The sequence below is a fragment of the Bos grunniens genome, chromosome 25 (genome assembly GCF_055505025.1).
Source record: "Bos grunniens cultivar Pamir isolate PY7600 chromosome 25, Bosgru_T2T1.0, whole genome shotgun sequence".
Taxonomy (NCBI): Eukaryota; Metazoa; Chordata; class Mammalia; order Artiodactyla; family Bovidae; genus Bos; species Bos grunniens.
Window position 1 is genome coordinate 3,931,643 of NC_141189.1, and position 27,991 is coordinate 3,959,633.

Sequence of the window (27,991 nt, forward strand, 5' to 3'; positions counted from 1 at the left end):
CCAGGTCTGAGGGCACATCTCTGGTGGGCAGCCCCCGCCCCTCACAGTGGGGAGAGAAGCCCGACTCGTCCACGTGGGGGTGTCCCAGCCACAGGCCTGGCCGAGGTCCCGGGAGAGCCAGCCCTGACCCCCCAGTGCGTGAGTGAAGGAGGTCCCGGGCCCCCAGTGGCTCCGGACGAGGCGGAGCCCAGGTCAGCCACCTCGCTGTGATCTGTGCGGACAGCCTCCCACGGAAGCCCGGAGCGTCTCTGAAAGGCTCTTCCCAGCCTGCAGTTGAGGGTTCGCTGTGCGGTTTTCTGAGCCTTGCACCCCCTGTCCCACCCCACTGGCCTGTGGTCCCAGGGACCATGTCTCCCCTGTGTGTGAAGCAGAGCCCGCGGGGGCTTCTCGCACCCACCCTCCCGTCCAATGAATGCCCGCTGCTGCTGCCCTGGACACAGAGGGCAGAGGGTCAATCCTGCCCCTCTTGGGAGGGTCACTGCTGAGATCGCTCAAGGATCATCCCCTCAGTCTGCTCACCTGCTCCCGGCTGGAAGTGAACCATTGTGGGGAGTCCCGTGGGGGCACCCGGGGCTCGGGCAGAACCGGGAGGGACAGAGGCTCCTGTTCCCGAGTGGCTGCTGCTGCTCAGGTAGGCGGCTCACCTGGAGGACCACCCGGCGGCTCAGGAGGCGTCGCTGGCCCCCTCTGCCCACCTGATGGCCCCTGCCCTTGTCCCTCTGTCCTGCCCACCTCTGGCCCGGCCCAAGTCCAGGTCCCCACTTCTCCCCAGACACCTGCCCACCTGCCCTGAGCCCCTGCCTCAACGGTCCCTCTCCATCCTCCCCCTGGCTGCAGGCAGGTCCTGGAACCCAATCTAGGGCACGAAGTTTCCACGTAAAACCGACGCTGCCAACGTGCCAGTCCCGACTGGACACATACAGTGTGATTTCACTGGATGAGTTCCCCGGAGTCAGCTTCATAGAGACAGAAGGGAGGCGGGTGGGTGCCAGGGGCTGCGGGAGGCGGGTGAGGAGTTAGTTGTTAGTGGGGCAGAGTCTCAGTTTGGGAGGATGAGAGTGCTCTGGAGATGATGGTGGAGCCGCTTACACAACCACGTGAATGTACTGACCACCACTGAACTGTCCAGATACAAATGGTTTAGACAGCAAGTTTTATGTTATGTACATGTTACCCCTGGAAAATACAAGTATGTGTATTAAGGAAAAATGAAACCGACTCGGTGCCCACAGCCCCCACATAACACCTGCGCTGACCCGGCCTCTGCCAGCCGTACAGAGCCCTCGTGTGGAGGGCAGCTGGGGTCTCCCTGGCGTCCTGCATCCCTGCCCGCCAGCCCCGCCTTGGCTGTGCCCCTCCTCGTGGCCTCTGCCCCCCCCCCTCCAGCCCTCAAAGGCCGAGTCAGTGGCTGCCCCCTGATGGCCCCAGGCAGCGAATGGGCCCCGTTTGGGGTCTCACGTCTCCCTCCAGGGACCCTCAAGCGGCCCGGTAGAGATTCTGTTCTCAACACCTGAACAGCAGCAGGTGACTGGAGTGCCCCACCTCGGCCCACCCTCCGGGGTTGCAGAGGGGGTCGCAGGGGAAAGGTCAGGGGCGCCCCAGCTGGAAGGACCACACAGCTGCCCGGTTTTGCTAAATCAATTCCACTTTATTTGAAACTTTTGACATGCCACAAATTTACATGAAAATACCCATTCGAAATGTAAGTTGGAACACAAAATTCAGAAGCAGCTTCACCAAAGGACAAAGAGGTCTGTCATTGAAAGGCAGGTGACGCAAATTCGGTCACTTAGCACCTGGTCACATACAGACATGCTGTGAGACACCCTGGCACCCCCCACCCCACCCCCTCACTACCGATCCTGTGCTGAGCGGGACTCTCTGGCCAGAGGGGCAGGCAGTGGTCAGATGGGCGGGCGGGCAGTAGTCTGAGTGGCAGCCAGGAACTGGCTGGAGGCAACCAATGGCCGTGGGGTGTCACGTGCCACGGCACACAGGCAAAAGCACACACCTGCACACAGCCCTCTGCCCACCCCCACCGCTCTCACACCCTCGCTCCCCCGGTGGGCACAGCAGGGCAGCCTCTGGGTACTGCTGGCCTGGAGTCTGGTACAGCTGGTGCCCCAACCCTGTGCTATTAATGCAAGACCTCATACTTCAGAGTTTTTTGAAAAAACTTCAGAAAGTAATTAAAACGACGCTGGTCAGCCTGTGTGGGACCTGGGGTTTGTGAGTTTCTGTGGGTGTTTGCTCATCACGCCCGGCAGACCGGAGACACTGCTCGTCAGAATCCTGTGCCCTGAGCCCCTCCGCACAGGGAGGGGGCCAAGGGCCGAGGCCACGAGGACCACAGGCGTCGGCGTCCACGTCTCCCTCAGTGGGGGCCACACTCCAGTATCCTCACCCACCAATCCTCCTTCTTTTTCCAAGGTCTCAGCACTTTGCAAATCTTAACGGAACAGGGAGGCCGAGAGGAAGCAGCAGGCTGACCGGTGCTGCTCAGAGGGGGACGGGAGGGAGGACCCATCCCGGCAGGCCCCCCGCTGCCAGGCTGGGCGGGTTGGCAGGGTATGCACTGGGACCCGCCACCATCCTGGCCATGCACCAGGAGACCACCAGGGCAATGAGGTTGTGACCGCTGGGTTCAGGCCCTCCGGCCAGCAGAGACCCGGGCACCCCGGCCCCACTTCCCCAGGCCAGGCATCTGCCAAACTTCTGCTCCTGGGGCCCCGGATCCCGTCTCAGGGTGGGGCTGGGCAGGGGGTCAAGGGAGCATCATCTCAAACACCCAGCCTTGCAGAGCCACCGGAAGAGGGCACCTCAGCCCCAGGCCCGAGAGGAGAAGCCCTTGGAGACCTGGAAAAGGGACCCTCGGTCCTGTCTTCCCAGGTCCTCGAAAGGCAGCCGACAGGCCTCCGGACCGGGATCGCCTTCGGGCAGGTGGCCGGGCTGCCTGGAGGCACTGACTTAGCAGAGCCCAGCCCCAGAAGCAGGCAGGGCCTCTGGGTCTGGGCGGGGCCTCGGGTCTGAGGGCGGGGCACCGGCAGAGGGGCGGCTTCCGGAGGCCAGCTGGGGTCTCTTGTTAACAAAGACACAAACATCCGTCTGGGTCCCCTCCTCCCTCATTCCCCGCTCCCCGGTGTCTGTCTCGCACACACCACGCACACACATCATGCAGACGTGTGCTCCCACACTCGTGTGCACACCACGAACAGAACCCTTACATGGCTGACTACACTCACACGTGCAGGCACGTAGATGTACACGCACGCTCCACGCACACAGCACACACGGGTACACACACACACATGCGTGCACGCGCAGGCCCCAGAGCTGACCAGGCCCCTCTCCGCAGGCAGCATATGGTCCGCCGCTTAACAGCCCAGTTCCGCCAATTGGGGACCATCAGGGTGGGTTCTTCTCCCAGCATAAAACGCTGCAGAATATAAACTGCAATTAACAACGGTGCCAAAGCAGCACTTAGTGAGAATCAGCACGTTACTGACATCTGGTGCGTCCTGTCCCGGCTGCAGGAGCGGGGAAACGCTTGCTCTAAGTAAAGCGTGGTCGGGGGACACTGAAACACAAGCCCCCTCTCAGGGGGCTGCTTTCCAAGGCAGCTCGCCCCCAGCCTCCCGTGAACGGCCCCTCCCAGCCCTGTTGGCTGGCACAGACGAGGCTGTTGGTTGAAAGCGCTTGCTTATGAGAACCATGGCTGCCTGCGGGGAGGGTCCCAGTGGGAAGGTCTGTCTCTGGCCTGAGTCCAGCTGCTGTGGATGAAGACATGAGTACCAGGGCCCCTGGGTCTCCTGCCCCCATCCTGGGCCAAGTCCCCCGGCTGGTCAGGCTGAAGCTGGCCACAGCCCTGCTCTGAGGGAAGCGGTCAGTCCCCACACCACCTTCCCGATGGCCCTGCAGGTGGTCTCTAGGTGCATCCGACAGAAATGCCCAGGAATGGAGCCGGGGGGAATCCCACCACCTCTCAGACCCTCGTTCACAGCATGTGGCCTTGTCTCTCCGGGGCCTGGGGCGGTCTGGCCTGCAACCTGCGAGGATGCCAGAGGAGCCAGCCAGGAGCGTGGGGTGAGGGCCCCAGGCGTTCCCCTGGAGCAGCCGGCACGCTGGTCCCTCCAGGCAGGAGGCAGAAAACTGCCAGCGGCACCTGGGGAAGGAAGGGGGCACCCCACGCTCCAGAGCAGACAACGGCACCCACAGCAGGAAAGCCACAGGGTGGGGGAGGAGCCCAGCTCCACGTGCAAACACACGGTCTGCCCAGTGCAGGGAGGCGAGAGCAGGGCCAGGGCCATGGGGCAGGAGGCCGCCAGACAGATGGTGCTTCGGAGGACTGACCGGAGCGCTGGGGGCGTGTGTGCGTCCGGGACCCTGACCCCAGGCACGCTTCTGCCCTCCGAAGGCCTCCTGATCCCCTGGGCCTGGTGGGGGGAGGGCTGCTGAACTGTCTGCCCCAGGAGGACCCCGGGAAGGGCAGGTGAATGTGGGCTCAGGGTCCAGGTCCCTTCAACAAGCGAACGACAGGACAAGAGACACGCAACGGGGGCAACCAGCATGTGCAACCGAGCAGGAAGCCAGCGAGGCTGGGGGCCACGGAGCAGACAGCAGCCAAGGTGGGCAGCAGCGGCGAGGCGGGCCTGGCAGACTGCATGCCCAACCCAGAGTGGGAAGGAGGCCAGCCCCGGGCTCTGGGGAGGCAGCCTCTCTGGAGACCCAGCAGCCCCCGGCTGGAAGGCCCCCTGACGCCACCCAGCCTTCCTGGGACATCTCCAGGAGCGTCACCAGGGGTGTCGGGGCAAGCCTCTGGGTGCAGGGACCCCAACCGGCGCCCTTGGAAGCCCACCAGCCGTGGGGGTGATGGCTCTGGGGGAGAGTCTCGGGGTGACAAGGCAGAGGCACCCGGTGACCCCAGGGTGTGAGGCTGGGACATGGGGAGGCTGCCCCCCACCCCCCATTTTGGGAATAGCTGCAGTGCCATTTTTTAAAGTGCTAAACACAGCTCTCTGAAATAGGGTAATGGGGTTGCCTTTCCGGCCTCACACGTCCTTTCTGGGTTCTGATATTTCAAGTTTTTCTAACGAAGCAGGTCTGCCTACATTTCCCCAGAAACAGGGACCTGCAGCTTCCAAAGCCGGTGGCCGTGACCGCGTGCAGCCGGGGACGCCCGGCCACCCGCTGCTGGCCTCAACCTGCCTGATGTCGTCTGGCTGGAAAGGAACCGGAGACAAAACCGGGTTAACAGGAAGAAGGGAGCCCCAAACTGCAGCCACACACCTGGAGCTCCCCTCTGCCCCTCCCCAGAGCCTGGAGGCCGCCGACCAGCAACACAGAGTCAAGGGACGCTCCTGGGTGGGGGGCACTGGGGCCATGCGGGGCTCTGGGACCTGGCTCCAGTGAGTCCGCACCCCTGGAGGCACCCCCGCCGGGCCCCTGGTCACCGGCCAGCCGGCCTCGCCTCCCTCCCCCCCATCTCAGCCGAGGGGCGCTGAGGTGGAGTCCTCACAAGGAAGCGCTCAGGGGCCGGGCGGGCGCACGAGACAGCCCGGGAGGTGGCTTCCTTCCCCCTGGGAGCCCGGGGGTGCGGGCCCGGGTGGCGGGCAGGTACAGCAGCTATGGCTGAGGGGGAGGCCACACGCCTGTCCAGGCTGTCCTGGGTCTGTGGCTGCCGCCAGGCACCCACTCCCGTCACCACCACAGGTTGGGGGGCTCCTCGGCCACTCTGCTTTTAAACAAGGTGACCTCATCCAGGTGCACCATGGGCACGTCCCGGATCACGTCGGTCAGGCCCTCGTGGAGCAGGGGGAAGACGACGACGTTCAGCGCTGGCCGCTCCGCCTGGAAACTGAACCAGAGGGAAGCTGTTAGCAGGCCGCGCACAGACAGGCCGTGTCCCCAAGGTGCGGCGGCTGACGCGGGAGTGTGCGCGGGGGCCTTCCCACTGTCCGAGCAGGCCGTCTCCCCGGGGCAGCGGGGAGGTCCCTGAAGGTGACACTAGGGAGCCGCAGCACCGAGGTTGCACAGGCAGGACTCGGCAGGGACGGGGGCCAGGCGGCCAACCCTGTGCACACACAGACCTTCCAGAAGGACACCGACTCCCAAATCATGTGACGCCGTCACTCTGCCGGGAGGACATGCCCCAGTGCCTGCCGCCAGCCCCGGACCTCTGCGGGCACCTCAGACCAGCCTTCCACCTCGTGCAGCCTTGGGCGCCAGGCTCCACCCCGTGGGGCGGGGGACAGTTTACAAGGAGCATCTGCCGGGCCGGGCACCGCGCTGCAGCTGACAAGATGTCACCGCAGGTCACCTCCCCACAGCCCCTGGCCAGCGAGGTGACCGCCCCCTTCCCACCCGGAAGCCAAGGTGCCTCTGGTCACGGGAGGAACTTCCATCCCATATTATTGCGAAGGGCGAGAGGCAAGAAGGTGGCCACACAATTGGCCAGAGCTAAAGCCAGGCCGCCCCCAGCCCACGCCTGCTGCAAGGGATGAGGAAACGGCGGCCCCAGCTTCCCTCAATCCCCGCAGCGGCACTGCACAGGATCTCGACATGTGCAAACTGAACGCCAGAAAGCCATTCGTAAAACCTGATGTTGCGGCAATAAAGACGCTGAGGAAATGCCTCCGGTTCTGAGCACCGTGTTCTGCTCCTGGTGGGAGCGTCTGTGACCATGAACCTCGTGGGCAAGTCCTCACCTGCAAGCCTGCTGTGCGATCTACTTGACTTGAAACAAGATATTCTCAGGTGTGGGACGTGCATGCAAGATGCCTGCCTGCCCACCTGCCTCCCCGAGGCTCTTATGGAGCCGCCGTCAAGATGCCGAAGGGGATTAACTTCTCACCGGAGCCCGGAAGGCAGCTGCCCCTTCAGAGCAGCCCTGACATGCGACTCCTGCCCCAAGTAAACCGACGTCCTTCCGAAGGCTTTCTCTGGGGTCAGCACCCAGGTCAGCCCTGATCTTGACAGAGCGGGGGCTGGGGGGTGCTCAGTCGCCCTCATACCTCTGAAAGGCACCTCCCAGACCAAGGAGTCCACACGCCCTCCCAGCTGGAGTCTCACCGTCCCCACGCAGAGTGAAGCGTGGACAAAACGTGGACGAGGGGCAGCAGCAGGGAGAGCAATCGCTCCTTCCGAGGGTGGGGCTGAGGTCCCCTCTCCCTTCCCGGGGGCGGGGAGACGGGCTCTTGGTGGGGCTCGTGTGGAGAGCCATCGATCCACGGGTTTTGCGGGGTCACCTGCACATGGCTTGTAATGTTTGTGTGTACAATTCAAGTGTGGTTTGAGACTGGAGTAAATCGATACAAGGCAAGAAAATTAAATTCCTTGCTGTCCCCTATGTTCGGAACCAGACGGATGAGCCACAGCAGGGGAGGCCACCTCTGAGGGCCGCTACCCTGACCAGGGCGAATCGCATCGCGAGAGGAAAGACCCAAAGCTGCATGCAGCCTGAGGTTGCAAGGACAAAAACCAGGCCTGCCAGGTTGATGGGTTCACCTCCAGGCATGGTGTGTGTGTCCTCCTGGGCACCCCCACCTGGGCACCGCCGCCCCCATGCCCAGGTCCACCCTCAGCAACCCCCACACCATCCTGGGCAGCAGAGGCGGGGAAGCCCCTGCCTCCCCTCACTGCCAGCCTGGATCTCATCTAGGGTAGAAAGACGTAGGGTGCCTGGAGCCTGAGCTCAGTCCACACTCACTCTGAACCTGGCATCTGCGAGCTCGGCCACCTGGCCCCCACAAGGGGCAACAAAAGCTCTAGATGGCGAGAGGAGACGCCACCCTGGATGCCGTCCCTCCTGGGGGGCCCGAGGGCACCAACAAGATACAGAGCTTCAGAAAGTTCAACCAGACTGACTCTCTGGCACTTGCAGCGGTCGGAAGGGAGGAGCCACACCGAAAACTTTCTACACACACCAGGGGATTTCCAAGGGGCCTCTGGGTGCTTGAGAAGCTCAGCTGCCCCAAATGCCTTCTCCGAGCCTCCAGGGAGCAGACAAGATTTTGCTTGTCTTAAAACCATTGTTGTGTTCAGAGAGAAAACACGCCGAAATGTAAGGTGAGCGCAGGGGCCCCAGCCCCTCCCGTGGCGCCAACGCACCCTCTCCTTCTGTGCTGAGCACGTTCCTCCTGGACGCGGCCTGGCGACGTCTCAGGACACAGACAGCCTGAGTCGGGTTTGGTGAATTTCCTTCAGTCCTCGGGGCTGTGACCAACCTGCGCCCAAGGCAATAAAGCACCCGGGCGGGGACCACCTCCTCCATGGTCCCGTCCCGGCCAGCGGGCCGCTTCCCCCGGGGACACGGTTTAGGGACCCCTTCCCACAACCATATTGGTAAGCTTCGTTTCACACAGTATAATCATATACGCGCTTGAGCCGTTTCCTCAGGATAAATTCCAGAAACAGGGCCATTGGATCCCAGGGCACGAACACGTCAACATGTCAAAAGATGGGCCCACAGCAGACTCGGATGCCACAGCAAGGACCCAAGGGGACGCGGCTGCAGAGCGACCGGGGGTGGGCGGATGAGGAGGGGCAGCCTGCGGTGCGTCTGCCTGTGGCTGACATGGGGAGGCGGCTGGCGGGGAGGTTGAGCCCCAAGGTCGCTGCTGACACAGGACTCGACGGGGCGGCCACAGCCCCGGGACCTCAGGCCCGGCTGCGGCCCAGCGGACATGGAGAGGGGCGTCCCGTGCAGGCAGCTCTGAGCCCGCGGTCCGCGAGTGCACGAGGGGGCCCCAGGGACCTCGGTCTCCGTGCTTGGCCCTGCAGGTGCCTCGGAGCTGGAAGGGCTCCGGGAGGGGACGGCTGGGGCCTCAGCCTGGCAGCAGTGCTGGCTTGCTTCTGGGCCTGAGTAATACCTGCTGGCTTGCTTCTTGGCCTGAGAAACTAGGAGAGAAATTAAAGTTGGCAGCCTCGGGTCCCCCTGCTGCCCCACCCAGATAAAAGTCTTATAGAAAAGCCAAAGTCATAAGACCTTTTATAAAACCACTCTCGCTGTAACAGGGATTTTCAAGAAGCAGGGAGGTGGGCAGTGGCCAAGAATAAAACAGTTACTAAAGCTTCTCAGAACTCAAGATGCGCTCCAGGCGGGTGTGCAGGGCATGCCCTCTGAGCTCCCTGCCAGGCCTGCGGGGACCCCTAGGGCCCCTTGGGGCAGCCTGGATCCACCCTCGTGCAGAGAAGTGGGCAGGGAGAGACCCTCCGTGTCAGGGCTCACTGGCCGCCCGCCCATGTGGAGGAACAGGATCGTAAACCCATGGGCTTGGGCCCCTGGAGCTGGTAACTCGGTGTGAGGCTCTGTCACCAGAAAGGCCCGAAGGAGGCGGGCCGGGGCGAAGCAGAACACAGAGCAGCTGGTTTGGGGTGTCCCTGGGGCACCTCCCCTCTCCCCCAACACAGACACCTCCAGGACCAACACGGCAGACTTCTCACAGCCTTCAAGAAACACCTCCGAGAGGCGCCAGAGAGAAACAGCGTACGCCCCTGCTTTTGTCTGAGACACGCCTTGAAAGCTTCCCTGTGGGGACCCCAAGTCTCTTACAGGCTGCGCTTCGTTACATTGGCTTGATGCATCATAATTTACTTCCCAGTCTCCTACAAATGGGGGGCTTCCCACGTGGCTCAGTGGTAAGGAATCCACCTGCAATGCAGGAGATGTGTGTTCAATCCCTGGGTCGGGAAGATTCCCTGGAGAAGGAAAACAGCAACCCACTCCAGTGTTCTTGCCTGGGAAATCCCATGGACGGAGGAGCCTGGCGGGCTACAGTCCATGGGGTCGCAAATGAGTCAAGCACGACTGACGGACTGAACAGCAAGTCCTACTGCTGTTCTCTTGGGTTGTGTTCCGTCTTCTGCTAAAAACAAACAGCACTGCCTCCGCCAGGAAGAGCTTGGCGTGAACCCTGCCTCAGGCCCGGCTTGGTGTGAACCCTGCCTCAGGCCCAGCTGCAGGCGGGAGCCTGGAGCGTGGCTGGGCCGAGGCTGTGAGTTCAGCCTCCACAGAGCTGGCCCACCCGCCTCCGGTGACAGGTGGTCCCCTCCTTCCACTAACACGAGTGGGCTTTGCCTGAAGGGGTGGAAAGGGTTGCACCAACGTGCTCCAGGGGCCGTGTGGCCCCGTGTGACCAGCGCCCACATAAGACTCTGCGGCCACCCCCCTCCAGGAGGTCACCACCACCCATACCAGAGCAGACCACAGCCTGCCCTGCACTTTCCAGAAGCAGGGCTCTTCCTGCCTTTCCCACAGGGGAGGCTGGGTCCTTTCTTTGTCCCGCGCCCTCGGACATCTGCCTGGTGTGAAGGTTGTGTCTGGGCCCGCCCCCTCTGCTGTGCAGGCAGGCCAGGACACTCAGATCTCTACCTGTAACAGGGCCAGCAGGTCATTTTCGGTACATGACTTTTTGTTTTGTTTCTCCTCATTTTGTTGTTTTGGCTGCATCGGGTGGTTTGTGGGATCTCAGTGCCCCGATGAGGGATGGAAGCCCAGCCATGGCAGTGACAGCCTGGAATCGTAACCACTGGGCCTCAGAGGCATGCGGGTGAGTGGGCAGGTGCTTGAGTAATCCTCTGAGCTTGAGGCAGGGCACCACGTGAGAAAAGGTGGCGACAAGCCCCTCCAGGTCGTCATCCCAGGTGGAATGCGTCCTGCTGTGATGCCTGAAGCCAGCGCCATCACCCTGAGCCAAGGCACCACCTGCTGGGTGCCTCGCAGAAGCGCAGCCGGGACCCCATGCCCCGCAGCAGAGGCCTTGCAGGAACACAGACGTGTCCTTCCAGCGCGGGTCCCGCTATACCTCCAGCCTCTCGGAGCCTCGGTCTCCCCACTTGTGCTGGGGCTCGGGGCACACAGCTCACAGGGCTCTGGGGCGGCGGGAACCACAGAGGCAGGACATGGCAGGGGGAGCCCACAGCGGGGCCACGCTCCAGCACGCACAGGGCTCCAGGCACCTCAGCTGTTCAGCGGGTCCCCAGCATGGCCCCAGCCTGCGCCCAGGAAATCCACCCAGCCAACGTCGACCTCAGGCCCGGACACCGAGGGCAGAGACACAGTGGTGAGTGGGGAGTGCCCCCCACAACCCCGGCCTTTCTCCAGGCTCCCAGGCGCAGGCCTGAGAGAAAGGGGAGTCACGAGTGCAGAGTCAGCTGTGAAGGCCAGGCCAGAGCCACCACAACGTCCTTAAAACGGAATGTGTGCAACTTTAACGACACACAGAGACACCCCTGGTGGAGCGTTAACTCAGCAAAATCAGCACAAAAGCACATAACGACTCCCTAGAACTGCTGGCCACTCTGGCTGGGGGAGCCAAGGGGAGCTTCCACTTGAAAACAGCTTGATCCACGGTCTGTTTTTATTTTTATTTATTTTTTTTACGGTCTGTTTTTAGAAAGATCATGAACACCAGGGAGGAGAAAACCCTTGCTAGGATTTCTCCTGAGGAAGGCGACAGCAAACCGCAAGGACCGGCGACCCCATAAGGACCATTTGGTGGGGCGGCCTGAGCCCTATGACTCCGGAGACCTGGCTGATGCCACGTCTGTAATTCTGTGACCAGCCTGGCCTCCTCCATCACGTTCCCCTATCCGCGGGGCGTGGAGATCTGGGAGGAGGGGGCTGGGACCCCCAGGGCCACACTCGACGGCCGCCAGGGGCACTGCCACGTCACCACATTTCCTCTCCAGGGGGCCTAAGCGCTTCATGCCCCTGGGGACCCGCTCGGGGCAGACCCCCCTCCCCAGGAAGGGCTGCTCCAGGCCCTCACTCCAGTCCTGAGAGCCGATACACGTTCCTGCTGGACCGGTTGTCAAACTCCAGGACCCACTAGGGAAGGACACGGCCTGGTGTGTACACACCGCACACCTTCTGCAAAGGCCCGGATGGCAAGGGGGACACACACACCCACGAGAAGGCAGAATCTTGTGAGCTCTCCGCCCTGACCCACAGCCCCGCAAACGCCTGCTGCTTCTAAATCTGAACCAACGCAGAGACATGGAAAACTGGAGACTGAAAAGATGTCTGTACAGTCCACAGAAACAAAAGTAGAACGAGGCTCCCTTTGTGAACGTGCTCGGTGCCGCTAACCGCACACCATGAAACAGTTAAAGTCAGAAACTTTAGGTTACACATATTTAAAGATCTTTTAAAAATACCATCTTCTCTGCGTTGGGAAGATCCCCTGGAGGAGGGCATGGAACCCACTTCAGTATTCTTGCCTGGAGAACCCCATGGACAGAGGAACCTGGCAGGCTACAGTCCATAGGGTCACACACAGTCAGACACGACTCAAGCGACTTAGCACACTTACTGAAAAACAAGTCTTTAGCGTCGGGAAGGGCTTCACCAGGCCCGGCTGGCAGGCGCACAGCCATCAGAGGGCACTGCAGTCAACCTCTCTGAGACTTAGGTTCCACCTCCAACCCTGACTTCTCCAGTGTGCGCTGGAAGGCTTAGAAACCCCAGAAGGATCTCTGTACTTGACATAACGCCCTCACTGAGGACCCCAGGGACCAGGAGAACTTCGGAGCGCTAGAGAGAACTTCCGGAGCGCCAGAGAGAGCTTCCGGAGTGCATAGGTGAGAGGTCACAGGATCCGGAGTGTCCCCCGGAGTGGACCCTGCAGACATCGCTTCACTTAACTGCTTCCCTACAAACTGCCGGTGAAGCCAAGTTCACCATTTCCTGCTAGACCGACAGCACACGCTTACTTGGCCAAAGGCAGCTGCCACGTGCTCAGGTTAGCACCCACGGGAGCAGCCTCTACAGGAGTCTCTGAACTTTCTGTGCACGCAGGGGTCAGGTTCATGTCTGGCAGTTGCCCCGGAGATTCCCCGCAGCTGTCATTCAAAGCCCACGGAGCTGCGTTTTATACACCAACCAAGAGGCTCTGCTGCCTGCGTTCTCGGACCAGGGGCCAGGGCAAGTGGCAGATTTAAGAGGAAGCTTGGGGCGTAGGAGGGTAGCAGGGGAGGCTGTTGGACCCACAGCCGTAACCTGCGTCCACAGTGAACACCGATGGTAGGGAAAGCCAGCAGCGGAGAGGCGGGCCCACGGCAGGCGATGGCACAGCGGCCGCACTCTGGGCTCACCGGCCCCAAGCGCCGCCACTCCCTGAGGAAGCCCCACAGTAGGGCCCGCCAGGAATGAGGGGATCGGCCACAAACAAGGAGACGCAGCCCGGCAACAGGCATGCGAAACGATGCTCCCTGGAAACACACCGCACAGACTCACGGTGCGAGGACAGGCTCGCCCAGGAGCCCCAGGCATCTGGCAGCGTCTCGCATGGGCGAGGCTGTGGGCCAGGGGCTCTCCCACCCACAGGGACGCTTAGGTGTGGGATGGCCATGCAGAGAGCACGAAACCGAGCCACTTCCTGGACACGCCCTATCACTTCTAGGACCCTGCACACTGCGGGGTGGGGGTGGGAGGCTGGGGACGAGGACAAGTCAGCAAACAGCACAGGGACAAGAGCCAGGCCTCTGCTGCTCGAGGTAGAGGCTCTCAGGAAAGAAGGGGGCAGAGGTCCTCGTGTGAGGCAGGGCTGGAAGCAGCCTCCCCAGGCACCCGGCTGGCCCAGAGCTCTCCAGAAGACGGCCCACCAGGCGTGACAGGGGCTCTGAAGCGAACCCGTGCAGAAAAACGACGTGATGGGGAAACGACGCCCGGAGCCTAAGGCTGAAGGGTGACGGGTGGCACCACGTGGGTGCCCGGTTCTGACAGCTGTCCCCCGGGGAACTCCTGAGAAGCCGGAGGATGACGACGAGGAGGGTCCTGCCGCCTGCGAGGGGCCCGCGCACTCACCTGCGGAGGAGGGCCTGCTGCAGGCTGCGGCAGGTGCTGAGCGACTCGCCGGTGAACAGGTGGCACACCACCACGTGCAGGCAGCGCGCCATGAAGGCCAGCACGGCCTCGGGCTGCAGCGTCCCGCTGCGCGACACCAGGCAGAGGCGCTGCAGCGCGGAGCACTGGCTCAGCGCCTGGAAGAACTGGGCGTTGGCACTGAAGTAGGGCTGCTCCAACCTGCGGGGAGACAGGACATGCGGCATGAGACGACAGGGCTCCTGTCCGGGGGCCCACAGGCCCAGCAGGCTCGCTCTGCGGCTGCACTGCCTTCTCAGAGCGCCTGAGAGCCAGGAGGATGGGGAGGGGTGCGGGGACCGGCTGCACCAGGCCCCGGAAGACGTGCTGCAGTGACACCCTCGGGACCTGCACGGGGCGCCGGGGGAGAGGGCCCGTGTTTGGAAGCAGGGTCTTTGCAGACACAAATGACTTGAGATGAGGGCACGCAGGACTGGGGCAGGAGCTGGTCCAATGACCGGTCCCTGAGAAGCCACGTGACGGCACAGGGAGCTGGCTCTGCAACAGCTGGGGTGCACTGCAGGGATACATCCACGACCCTAAGAATGCTCACACTGCCTGCAGCCACCAGAGGCTGAAGGACAGGCCTGGCACAGGCTCCCACCCACCTTGACCTGGGACTTCTGGCCTCCTGATTGTGAGAGGATGGCCCTGTTGTCTTGGGTGACCCAGCTGGTGGTCGTTTGTCAGGGCAGCCCCAGGACACGGGCACAGCAGCCCGGGGCAGGGAGCTGGGGCACAAGCAGAGCTTAAGATCATTTCCTGGTAAATCATACAGGAAGTCCTAGGCGGCCTCACGGACAGAGGTCAGCATGGATCCAGTCCACCCGAAAGCTTCCCACAAGGAAAACTGTTAATAAGGGTCGTCCTTGGGGATCAGAACCAGGCCCCAGCGGCACTTCTCAGACATGCTGGGCTGTCACCTGAGCTTTGACACCTCGCTCTGACTGTTGGGGGAGTCCACGGTCACGTGGCCCGAGCCACTTCAAGGCTGGCAACACAAGAGGGAGAGGCCGGCCAGAGACATCCGCCCAGAGCGGGCAGAGAGCGTACAGGCGCTGTGGTGGTCGAGAAGGGCTTCATGGGATGATGGAGATTCGGGCACGTCTGCAGGAAACTGCAGCTCAGAGAGCTACGTCTGCCCCCTATGACTGACCAGGAGGATGCTTTAAAGGGCGGCGAGTGGGCACCAGGCAAGGCTCCCTCTCAACCAGCCACCCAGGCCTCTGGGGGCCTTTGTGCGGGCCGTTGTGGGCCCTCACCCTCCCTGTTAGCACGAGGGCCGGGACGAAGGCACAGGACAGCCCTGCGCCAGGCCATGCTCACACTGTGGGGACACCACCACACCTGGGGTGACATAGTCCTGAGCCCTCTGGGTCCAGCCACCCCCACCTCCAAGGCCCAGGCACTGCACAAACCACCCCCAGCACAAACATGGTGTAACACCTGGGACAGACACTGACACTCTCGGTGGGCCTGGGAGGCTGGCAAGACCTCCATCAACATGTAAGACCCACAGGGAACCCCAAAACCGTCTTGCCTGGTAAACTGAGAGTGACTTCCCGGGCAGCCCCCAAGAAGCTGATCTGCAGCCATGGGCTGTCGTCATCAAAAGAGAGGCTTCCAGGACAAGCAGCAAGACCCCCTGAGCCCGCTCCCCGCAGAGGCAGTAGGCCTGTGCTGGGGGCAGAAAGCCTCCAAGCGTCAGGAGAGCCTGAGCGCTCTGAACGCAGTGATGCCCTGGGTGAGGCAGACATGGGGAAGGGGCTGTCTTCCCCCTCCCCAGACAAGAGCCCGAGGGCCAGCACTCAGCCTCCTGATGCCCAGGGACACGGACAAGACAGGACAGGGAAGCAACTTTAAAATCAGGTCTGAGGTGACGGGATGTCTGTTCAGAGCTGTCCCACACGGGAGTCACCAGGCCTTGAAATGAAACGCAGCAGGGAGCTGGGGGCTTTAATCACATGTAAACAGAAGTCCTAAGCTCCTAAAACCGTGGGGAACGGGGGTCCCTTTGGGCATGATTCTGAAAGGCCTCACGTTCTCTCCGGGTCTGGCAGGAAGGAAGCCCCCAGGGGCAGGGCTGCTGAAAATGGGAACACTGGAGCAGGGAAACAAGCCCTAACCTAGCACTGCTGGGCTGCAATCACCCCCCACCCGCGCCCTGGCCGCCTGCAGGATGGAGATGCCGCCAGCCAGCGAAGGACACGTTGCAGCACCTCGGCCACTAGGTGGCGATGCGGGACCTCGCTTCCCACTGGGGACCTCGCTGCTCAAGCAGCAGCGAGGAGAGCACGCGGTACACACAGACTCCTCAACACTTTTCTATTTTTCTCTTAACATGCCCGCCACCTCCAGGTCCGTCCCCAGAGATGCCCCTGTCATGGGTGTTCATGGCAGGTGTGGTGGGCGTGGGGGGCCCATCCACTCCACCTGCAGGCTGCCAGCACTGGAGGGCTAGCCGAACTCAGCGCGAGTGACCAGCAGTGTCTGCGGCCAGGGCAGCAGGGCAGAGGAGGAGGAAGAGGCACTTGCCATGACTGGCTGTGCCCTGGGGCAGGGTGTGTGTGGCACCCCCGCCCCCGTCGTCCCTCGCCCTTCCGCCCAGTGAGGATCTGGCCTCCACAGCTTGCTCCGTAAGGCTCTGTGGGCACAGGCAGGGGCTCAGGCCCCTCTCTGACCAGCGCCCGAGCCTCTGGGACACAGGCATTCAAACCGCCAGCGATGAGGGCGATGTCCCAGACCGGGCTCAGGAGCACAGCCTCCTGTGTGCTCTGCCAGGATGCCACCAACCGCTGTCACTCCAACTCACACCCCGACACCCCCCACTACACACCGTCAGTCCCTGGTCAAGCCCCCGGCCCTCGAGACTCTCAGGCCTGTGCCCTCCGTCTTGGCAGGCATGCGGCAGGAAGGCAAACACGCTCGCCAAACTCAAGGCCACACTCCGCACTCCCCTCTGTGCCCTGGAGGCTGCAGCGGGGCCCCTCACCTGAGGTCCTTCAGCCGCTTGCAGTGCTTCAGCATGTCTGAGAGGCCAGACATGTAGACCACCTTGCCCATCAAGCCCAGGTGGGCCAGCGAGAGCGACTGGAGCTGCTGGCACTGCAGGCCGATGCTCACCAGCCCCGAGCCCGTCAGGATGCTGGGCAGCTGGGCCAGCGTCAGGTGCCTCAGGAAGGCCAGCTGGCCGATGGCAGCCACCTCCGCGTCCCCGACGCTCTGCGCCCGGCTGCAGGGCGGCAGGGAGTTGCGGATGGCGGGCTCGTTGCGCGGCATGGCGGACGAGAAGTTGGAGCCGATCAGCTCCAGGCGGTCCAGAAAGGGCACGTTTTTCAGCAGCGACCAGAACACCGAGGACGGCTGGGGGCCTGCCGGCCCGGGGAAGGGGGCGGACTGCACGCCGATGCGGACCTTCTTGCCGAAACCGCGGGGCACCGCACGCATGGTGGGCGGTATGGGCGCACGGTCGGCCCGCGGCGGGGAGTCGGCCACGGCGCAGACGGGCAGCGACAGGGAGCGCAGGCGGGGCAGCCGGGCCAGCAGCTGGCACAGGTGCTGGCTGGGGCCCTCGGGGCTGTGGTGGTGGGCGGCTGAGAGGTTGAGGTGCCGCAGGTTGGGGCAGGCCGCCACCAGCGCCTCCAGGATGGCGGGGTCGATGTCGTCCTCCGCCTTGCGGAGCAGGCAGTCAGGCGCCAGGCAGTGCGCGCAGCCGCTGAGGTTCAGGCCGGCCAGGCTCTGCAGGTCCCTGCCACCGTCAATGACGCGCTGCAGGAGGTGGCCACCAGATAGGGCGCAGCGGCTGAAGCTGAAGTAGAAGGGGCTGCTGAACTTCATGTGCTGCAGGAGGGCCGAGCCGTTGAGCCAAGACTTGGGCAGCTGCAGGGCGTCCAGGGCCACGTTGCGGGCCATGGACTCCAGCAGGTTCCGGGTGGCCCCACTCTCGGCGAAGCTGCCGGGCACGGAGATGAGGAAGGCGTGGAGGTTCTCGGGCGTGCGGTCGCTGAGCACGGCCAGGTAGAGGCGCACCACCTCCTGGTTGATGTAGCCGGGGGCCAGGCGGGCGTAGAAGACGCGCAGGTGCTGGTAGTGCGGCACGTTGCTCTGGCCCACCATGAGCTGGCCCGAGAGCACGGCGCCCTCCCGCGTGCGGTCCAGGATCTCAAAGTAGAGCAGCAGCTTCTCGAGGCTGGTGCAGCAGGGCACCACGCCATACGAGGGTGTGTACAGTGTCTGCTTGAGCTCCCGCACACGGCTCAGCGTGGCCTTGCACTCGCTGCTCAGCTGGCTGGCGTCGAAGCCAGGGCTCACGTCGATGGCCAGGGAGCGCAGGTGCGGCAGGGCTGACAGCACCTTGGAGAGGCGCAGGGAGGTCAGGGGGCAGCCCGACAGGTTGACGCGTACCAGGCCGCGGCAGCGCGCCACGTGCTCCACCGTGGTGCCCGACAGCCAGTAGCAGCCGGCCATGCTGAGCTGCTGCACGTCCCGGCCGATCTCCTTCACCAGCCGCTTCACCTTGTCCTCGCTGGCCTGCGGATGGCGGGGAGAGGGGGACAGAGAGCGGCTGAAGGCACTAGCATCAACTCTGCCCTCATCCCCCAGCCCGCATCCTCCCCCCAACGGTCAGGGAGCCGCCTCATCCCTCCCCGCACACTCACCTCCCGCCAGCACTCAGAGCCCCGGCCAGGCGGGAGGGAAAGTGGGGCAGCCCCTGGGGAAAAGTCTGGTGGATCCCCTGAAGAGCCAGAGTCACCTCGTGACCCACAAGTCCACGGTCAGGTGTGCACACGAGAGGACTGAAAGCAGGGCTGGGACCGACACCAGCAGACCCCGGCTCCCGGCAGCACCGTTCACAACAATCGAAAAAATGGCAACAACCCAAGCTCTCCATTGACCGCTGAACAGATAAGGCAGTGGGGTCTGTCCACGCAGTGCGATTCTGCTCGACACAGCGAGGAATGATGAAGCTCGGCTGCTGCGACAGCACGGGGCAAGCCCTGAGGACGGAATGCTCCAGGACGCCCGTCATAGAGGTCATATACTGTCTGATCCCACTGATGTGAGATCCAGAAAAGGCAAGACCAGAGAGAGCGAGCTGAACAGAGGCTACCAGAGGCCTGGGGAAAGGGGAATGGGAGCTATTGCCTAATAGTTCCAACACTTCTGTTTAAGACGATTAAAAAGACTTTCAGAAAGAGTGACGATGGTTGCGAAACCCTGTGAATGTACTTAGGGCTAACAGCATGGTATGCTTAAAATGGTTAGGAAGGGAAGTTTCGTGTTGTGTGGGTTTCTTTCAAATCATACAGTAGAATCGTGTCCAGAAAGCGGGCTTTGGCCCTTGCTTTCTTTTACATCACGTGCACATTCACATGGTTACATGTTCCTCAAAAACCTGGCCTGGACGGTCAGGGAGCCACAGTACATCCAGCCCGCTGGTGGGCCCAGCGACTACCACGGCCTTCCGACAACACAGCATGGAGCGTCTGTGTATGTAAGGCTCGTGCACATGATCACTTCTCTACAGCGATGTCCACAGCTGGAACCGCACAGGTGAAAGACACATTCTAAACACTCCAGGTAAGGCCTTCCCTGGTGCTCCAGTAGCTGAGACCCCAGTGCAGGGAGCGATCCCTACTCAGGGAACTAAGACCCTGCATGCTGCATTGCGCGGCCAAAAAAAATTAAATTAAATTAAAAAAAAACTCCTCACACCTACCTGACAGAATGGCCATCATCAAGAAGACCAAAATAACAAGCGTTGACCAAGATGCAGTAAAAAGGGAACCCTTGGACACTGTTAGTGGGAATGTAAACTGATGCAACCACTGTGGAAAACAGTATGGCGGCTTCTCAAAACATTAAAAATAGAACTACCAAATGGTCTACCACGTCCACTTGTGGGCATTTACCCAAAGCAAGCAAGGACACTAACTCGAAAAGGTTCTCTGCACCACCTTCTCACAGCAGTGTTAGTGACAACAGCCAAGGCATGGCAGCAACTTGAGCGTCCATCAGTAGACGAGCGGAGAAGGAAGACGAGCCTGAGACACGCAGTGTGGCATTCCCGTCAGAAAAAAGAGGAGGAGGAGGTCTTGCCATTTGCAACAACACGGATGGGCTTTAAGAGCATTACACCAAGTGAGCTAAGTGAGTACACTAAGTGAACTCAGTTAAGAGGAAGGCAGACAGTGTAAGACCTCACTTATATGTGGAGCTAAAAAAAACTCCTACAGTATAGGAATAGAGTCAATAATGTTATAATAACTTTCTATGGTGTGTAATCTAGAAAAATATCAAATCATTACGTTGTACACTTGAAGGTGATATAATAGTGTAAGTCAACTAGACTTCCATAAAAGACAGGAAGTTTTAAAACCAAGCTCATAGATAGAGGGAACAGATTGGTGATTTGGAGGGAGAGGATAATCAAAAGGCACAAACTTCCAGTTACAAAATAAGTCCTGGGGATGTGAAGTATAGCACAGGGACCATAGCTAATAACCCCACATCATTATCACAAAGATGCAAACATACTGCATATGTGAAAGCTGCAAGAGAAGATCTTAAAAGTTCTCGTCCAAGAAAAAACAATTATACCTCCATAAGGTACTACTGTTACTTCGACATGATCATTCCCCACTGCATACAAACAGCAAACCATTACCATGTACACCTAAAAGTAATACAACGTTAGATAAAAAGACGAAAGAAGACAGCAGGAGGAAATCTTCACGACCTCAGGTCTCACAAAGATTTTTTTCAACAGAATACAAAAAACAGGAACTCAAAAATTCAACTGGACATCAGCAAAATAAAAAACTTACACTCTTCAAAAGACTGGCCTCACCGATTCAATGGACATGCGTTTAAGCAAACTCCAGGAGACAGTGAAGGACAGGGAAGCCTGGTGTGCTGCAATCCATGGGATTGCAAAGAGGTGGGACACAACTTAGCGACCGAGTAACAAAAAAATGCAAAATTTACACTCCTCAAAAGACACTGCTAATAAAATGAAACGGCAAGCCAAAGACTGTGAGGAAACAGTCACAATACATCTGATCAAGGACTCGCACCAGAACATACAAAGAACTCCCAAAACTCATTAAGAAAAAGACAGACAATAATGAGTGGGCAAGAGCCTTGCACAGACACTTCTGAGACGATACACAAATCGCCCTTGCAGCTGATGAAAGTAGAAGTCACAGCGTCCTTCATCAGGGAAACCAAGTTAAACCCTCAAAGAGATACCAGCTCCCGTGCATCAGGATGGTTACCACCAGAAAGACTAACAGCATCAAGCACTGGGGAGGATGCAGGCAACCTCAACTCTGGGCTGCGGCTGGGGGCCGAGGTGGTGCCTCCAACTGTGCTCAACTTCACAGGAGAGCCCAACACCTTTCATGGGTCTGCAAGTCCACTCCTGGGTAACTCTCAACCTGGAAATCCGTCTCCCTCCTGGCCTGGTGCCAGGACCTAAGACCCTCCCAGAACAACACCCCCCTCACCTACACCCTGGCCCAGGTGGCTAACAGCCATACTTTTAGGCCCCAGGCTTTTCACCTTGGAAAAGTCTTCACTGCATGTGTTACAACATTGCCCTGGTTGTTTATGTTCTGGTTCTTTCGCTGCAAGGCAGGCGGGGCTCTCAGCTCCCCCTCAGGGACCAAACCCGCACCCCCTGCACTGCAGGTGGAGTCCCGACCACTGGATCGCCAGCAGAGTCCCTGCGCCCCCAGCTTTCGTCACCCGGAGAAGGCGATGGCACCCACTCCAGTACTCTCGCCTGGAAAATCCCATGGACGGAGGAGCCTGGTAGGCTGCAGTCCACGGGGTCGCTAAGAGTCGGACATGACTGGGCGACTTCACTTTCACTTTTCACTTTCATGAATTGGAGAAGGAAATGGCAACCCACTCCAGTGTTCTTGCCTGGAGAATCCCAGGGACGGGGGAGCCTGGTGGGCTGCCGTCTATGGGGTCGCAGAGCGGACACGACTGAAGCGACTTAGCAGCAGCAGCAGGCACCCCAGGCCTCAGCGGGGCACCTCGGTTGTTCCCCACCTCTGCCCCCACGCCAGACGCTGCCTCCGGGCCCCTCACCTCGTAGTCCTTCTGCAGCAGCACCGTGTGGGTGAGGCTCTTGTCCAAGCACAGCGCTGCGAGCTTCCGGCAGGTGCGCCGGACGTTCAGAACCAGGTCCGTGCTGGGCACATGGCTCAGGATGTGCAGAAGGATCTCGTCGGAGAAGCCCAGCAGGTGGGCGCTGTCTGCCACCGGGGCCGTGTCGCTGTCATCGCACGTGTCCTGAAAATAAGGGGCACCAAATTTCCATGGGATCTCCAAGGGCAGCCCTCAGCCAAGGGAAGTCCTCGCCGTGGTCTGTGGGGAGGAGCTGTTACCAAAACTCTTAACTACAGAGCAAGAGACATTGGACATTCTCTAAAAGCTCCCTTTCCAATCTGCACACCAGGATCTCTCTTTGAACATAACAGAGTCTAAATGAAATTTCAATTTTTTTTTTTTTTTAAATTTAAGAGAGATTTTTCTTCCTACCGAAGTTCCTCAGCCAAGTCTGGCAGGTTTCCGACTCAACTCACGACCATCAGCTGAGGCTGTCGTTGGTGAAAGCTGCGGTTTCTCCTCCTTAGCCCAGAGTGTCAGTCTTAAAACTCTTGGGCAGGTGAATTCCATCCAGAAATAATGACACCTGGTCTTCACCCCCCAGGATCACTGTGATAGGTTAAGGAGTTACTGTGTATCAGCTCCTCAGAACAGCGCCAGATGGGCACCTCTCAGCGCTGTTGTTAAGGACGAGTAAAAGGAGAGAACGAAATGATGAAGCCCTCATAATTAAGCAGCAGCACCAACCAGACCAATGCCATTTAAAAATCTTAAAGATTCATAAAAAACAATGGAGACAGCGTAGCTTCTCTCCACTTCTGGTTAGAAACCCTTGTTGGTATTTCCAGTAAGATGTCCACACGTCTTACTGTTTCATTTTCTTTTTGCAAAAATCAACAAAAGATTTTCTGCCCAAATGTGGGCTTCCCATCTTACTGATCAGTGCCTTGTACAACCAAGAGGGAGAGGGACTAGGCCTCTGTTAGTGTGACAGGAAATCCCTGAATCAAGGCCAGGGGAACTGGGATTCTCTAAGAAGAGCCCATTGGAGGGGGGGGGCGGTGGGAGAGAGGCATCCCTGTATCTTTCCAACACTTCCGGAAAGGACCCTCTTGCCTCTAAACCGACCTGAGTGGGGTGCCTCTGTGACATTCCCAGTAGAGTACCCAGAACTATTTCTACTGGCTTGCCCAATGATTCTGTCTACCAGCCCCACCTTCTCCAGCCTGCTTCTTTGCTGGTAATACTTGCCAAGGATGGAAGCGTCAAGGCTTGGAAAGCCGTGCTGCTGCCATGGCAACCGTTAAGTCCGGGAGGAAGGGCCTCTCTGCGTACCCCATGCAGGCACCAGGGGATTCCTGGGAGCTCTGACTGCGACGCCCCTCTGGCCTCTGCATCAAGCCAAGCCCTGGCCAGGGCAAGAAACGTTTGCACGTCCACTGCCGACCTACCAGCACCGGCCCCTCCCACTTTCCCGTTCTCCTGAGGGGCGGCAGCCAGATTTGCCTTCTCTTCCTTCTTTCCTTCCTCCCACCACTACCAGGGCAGCAGGCGGCCATCAGGCCCAAGTCCACAAGTTGCCCTGGGTCGCTGTATTCTGGGTCCACTCTTTCGAACCATACATTACTTCCCTGAGAAATTTCCCAGGTCCAAGTATCTGGAATCGCCCAGGCACATCTGTTAAAAATCAGATTCGCAGACCGCACCCTAGACCGAGGGACTTCGTCTCCCGAAAGCGGGTGGAACCAGCGGTGATCATTATCAGGCGAGCTCGGTGTGCCAGGCTCCTGGGGGACAAGACGGAAGGGCTGGGCCTCAATTCCGCCGAGCAACCCGAGGCTAACCCCTTCTGACCTCCCCCCGCGATTCGCAGATTTATCAAAGAAAGAATGCCGCTGCAGAGCAAAGAGAACACAGGGGAAAACTGTCTCAGGTACGTCAGCATCATATAATTTCCGCAGTTAAGGCTACCACCCAGAAATTACATTAAAACACACACACACACACACACACACAACAAAGCAGGAGTTGACCAGCGTTTTCCTCCGTCCAGCCCCAGCACATGCTGCGAGATCGTGTTCTCCACGTGCTGCACCCCCCAGAGCTGTCCCGAGGCCAGCGTCCCACGCTCCACCCCGGGCAGGCACGGGCTTTCGGGGCGGCGGGCCTGTGTGAGGAGCAGCCGCCCAGGCAGCAGAGCAGATCGGTTCTCCCTGGTCTCCCGAAGGCCCATGCTGGAAGGAGGCCCAGGGTTTGCACCAATAGAGTCTTCTCCCTGGAACCGAGGCACCCCCCCACCCCTACCCAGCCCCCCAGGAAAGGCTCTGCGGAGGCAACAGCACACAGGCGACTCCACCCGGAGGAAGACAGGAGGCCTCTCGCTTCTTCATTCGCCAAATAAAAACGTGGGCCGCACAAGGCCCACGTCCACGCACACCCAAATACACACGTTCCTGCTTCCCTCTGCCTCTCCGGAGAATGTGTTCTCAGCACGGGAAACTGAGGCAGTCCCACCCTCCATCTTTACAAAAAAAAAAAAAAAAAGTCAGGTAAGTAGCCCGAGGTCAGAGGGCAAGGATACGCAAGACAGGGCCTGATTGGCTGAGCCCGAGACCGCCCCGCCCTCTACCACCGGAAAAGGGCCACAGGGGCTTCCGGTAGGGTCCAGCAAGGGGCTTCCTGGGGTGTCCGGAAATCCCTGCTCAGGGCCAGGTGATCCTTATCAGGCACACCTGGGAACCAGCCGTCTAGCACCGGACTACACGCTGAAAACCACTTCAAGAGTGGGGGCTCAAAGAGTTTATTCGATAAACTGTGTTACGTTCTTTTTCAGAATGTGTAATATTTCACAATTTTTAAAAAAGTTAAGCCAAATTAAGCTGAAACCTAGGTACTGGCCCCGTAAAAAAATCCCCTCCTAGGATGTTCACTGTTTGACTGTTTATAGTCAGGCACCCAAAGAAATCGCAGGGTTCAGAGATCAACTGAGGAGGTGTCTGGGATGTGCTCTAAATAACCCAAGGGGCAAGGAGGGGGTGCAAGGGTCAGAGACGAACCAAGATCAGTCCTGTATTAACTATTAAAACTGGACGATGAAGCACAGGGAACTCTACTCACACTCTCTAATGACCTATATGGGAAAAGAACCTGAAAAAAAGTGGTATGTATATACATAGAGCTGATTCACCTTGCTGAAACCAACAACAGTTTAAACCAACTACACTCCAAGAAGAATTGTTTAAAAACTGGCCGATGAGTACATAGAGGGAAATTCATTACAACATTCTTTTGCAAGTGTGTGGAACTCTGTCATGCTGTTTTTTAATCAAAGGAGCAACCTGAAAGGATGCTTCTCACGTTGCCTTTTTAAATTTTTATTTATTTATTTAGTATTAAACTCTTAGCTGCAGCATGTGGGATCTTAATTTCTGACCCGGGCCCCCTGCCTTGGGAGCACAGAGTCAGCCACTGGACCAACCAGGCAAGCCCCACTGCCCCTCTTCGTAAGTCTTTGCTTCTCTAGTTGGCAATTCCAGAATGGCCCCCAATACCCAGCAGTCGGACTTCCAAGCCTTGGCACAGCTGCTCCCTCCACTCAATGATGCCCCCACCACAGAAGGGAAACTGCTACTCTGGAAACCTCAGCTCAAAGGCTCCCTCCTCAAGAAGCCCTTCCAGCACCCCAGACACACTTAACTCACCCTGCTCCTCCACCGCTGGCCCAGCCACCCTTCACCCCCTCCAGCCTCATCAGGTGCGTTGTACTGCCTCCTCACTTGGCCAGGAACAGCTCATGAACAGGGATCACCTTTTAATGCCCAGTGGAAAGAGGCACTGAACTGGGTGTCAGTGAACCACTGCTTCAGAATCTTTTGAAGAGCTATTACAAGTGCAGAGCCCAGCTCCTCAGAAGGACAGGAGGAGGACATCTGCATTTCAAACCCACCAAGGACTCTCAAAATCAGACTGCCCCATTCTGGAATCAGATAGTGGGGATGGTGGCACAACCCTGTGAATATATTTTTTTAAATCACTGCATTATACACTTGAAAAGTGTAAGTTTTAAGGACTTTCCTGGCAGTCCAGTGGTTAGGACTCCGTGTTTGCATTGCAGGGGATGTAGGTTCAAACCCTGGTCGAGGCACTAAGATTTCACATGCTGTACAGAGCAGCCAAAAAATAAAAAGACATATTTTAAAAGTATATAAATTTTATGGTATGCAAACTGTATCTCCATCAATCAATCAATCAATCAATCATAAGATCCACCCAGAGAAAGGGGCTTCCCTGGTAGCTCAACTGGTAAAGAACCCGCCTGCAACTCGGAAGACCTGAGTTCGATCCCTGGGTTGGGAAGATCCCCCAGAAGACTGCATGGCAACCCACTCCGGTATTGTTGCCTGGAGAATCCCCATGGACAGAGGAGCCAGGTGGGCTACAGTCCACGGGGTCGCAAAGAGCCGGACATGACTGAGCAACTAAGCACAACACAGAGAAAGGGACCTTATCTCCACATCCAGGATAGAATAAGACTCCCCTCTCTCTTCTCAAACCAAGAGATGCTCACGATGTGACAAGAGGCTTCACTGGGCAGCACCCCAACATGTACTTCAAGAAACAGAGGGGCCTTTGCACCAGGACCGCGTAAGACCACAGTAGCAGATGCCCTCCATGCCCTCCCCCCCCGCCCCTGCCCCCCACACACTAAGCACATGCAAGTAACCAGAACCTGCTAACACAGCCAGTCTACCCCCATGACTCTTCTGGGGGAGCTGGTACTCTCTGGCCCTTCACTGCTACCACCAGTGTGTGTGTGTTGGGGGGGGACACAGCCTCCCTCTCAATCTAGGGGCCACTTCTGACCCAAATTCACTTGAAGAGCTGTCAGTAACCCTAGCCACCTTCCGTGTACCCATGCCCCATCTACTCCAGTTCCCCAGAGAACAAGCAAGCCCATAAGACTCAGGAAGTTCACTCAGTGGTTGCTGGTCCCCGACGATAGCCATAAATACAGGTGCACACAAGTATACATAAAAGTAGGAAGGAAGCAGCAAATGGGAAGGCCCTAGTCAGAGTCCAGATCCCCCACTCCCTAATCTACAGAGAGAATACCTTGCACCACATTACAGGAACTCGGCGGGATTCTCTGTCGGACCCAGACTGTGGAGGATTCAGAGTTAAGTCATAAGGCCCCCTGGTGAAATGGCTTTTCCTCCACTACCCGCCCAGCAAGTCACACAACAAACAGGCTCAGAGAAAAGTGGGCTGGGCTGAAACTGAACATTCAGCGACAAAGGATGGGATGGGAAGCAGGCAGGGAAAAGGAACATCTCAGAGCTCCAAGAGCTAGCCAAGGCCCGGGGCAGGGGAAAAGGGCCGGGGAGGCGCAGAGGAGCCGTAAACTCTGGGAAAGCAGGGAGCGGGGAGAGGTCTGCCCATCAGGAGGAGGGACTGGGAAAGGGAAGGAAAACCGAAGGTTGAGAGAACTTACACCTTCAGGGACAGAGTGAGGTCCTAGGGGGCGGGACGGGTCACGGATGGGGCAACGAGTAAGGCCACGGACGGGAAGGGAAGGAGCCGGCGAGGCCAAGGCCAGGTCGGGGCAGCAAGGACCAAGCCAGGCCGACGCCAGGGTCGGAGTGTGAAGGACCGCCCGGGGCCGCGCTTGGGGGACCGGATGGGAAGCACAGAGCCAACCGAGGTGGGGACGGGCAGGATGGAGCGGGACAGGGAACGAAACGGAAAGGACGCAGGGGAACCGAAGTCGGGGTGGGGAGGACCGAGCGGGGCCAAAGCCGCCGGATAGGGAGGAGGGCGGAGAGGCGCCGGCCGTACCTCTCCAGAGCTGGCCATGTCGAAGGCGGGCCGAGCCGCTGCCTCCGGAGCCACAGCTCCGGGGCCTCCCGCCTGGCTGGCCAGGGATGCTCAAAGCCGGCGCGTCCGCGGCTCCACAGAGACCCGCGTAGGGGGCGGGGCCATCTGCCACTTCCGGCGCCCGCCGACACGCAC

General features: G+C 59.4%; 1 protein-coding gene across 1 annotated transcript; it reads right to left on the bottom strand.

Moving 5' to 3' along the window:
• Window positions 1-1,627: 1,627 nt before the first annotated feature.
• Window positions 1,628-27,970, bottom strand: FBXL18 (F-box and leucine rich repeat protein 18). The gene is made up of 5 exons (XM_086373804.1): window positions 27,818-27,970; window positions 21,962-22,165; window positions 16,854-18,391; window positions 13,805-14,023; window positions 1,628-5,854 (listed from the first exon to the last, which is right to left on the bottom strand). The coding sequence occupies exons 1-5, from the start codon at window positions 27,833-27,835 to the stop codon at window positions 5,698-5,700; spliced, it is 2,136 nt and encodes a 711-aa protein (XP_086229930.1). The 5' UTR covers window positions 27,836-27,970; the 3' UTR covers window positions 1,628-5,697.
• Between the last annotated feature and the right edge of the window lie 21 nt (window positions 27,971-27,991).

What these genes read in the sequence shown, in the direction of transcription:
- FBXL18 (XM_086373804.1), bottom strand. An exon ending in TGCTGCAGAAGGACTACGAG is followed by an intron (nt 18,392 to 21,961) that starts GTGAGGGGCCCG and finishes CGCCATCCGCAG; the next exon opens with GCCAGCGAGGACAAGGTGAA. An exon ending in CAGCAGGCCCTCCTCCGCAG is followed by an intron (nt 5,855 to 13,804) that starts GTGAGTGCGCGG and finishes CCTCTGGTTCAG; the next exon opens with TTTCCAGGCGGAGCGGCCAG.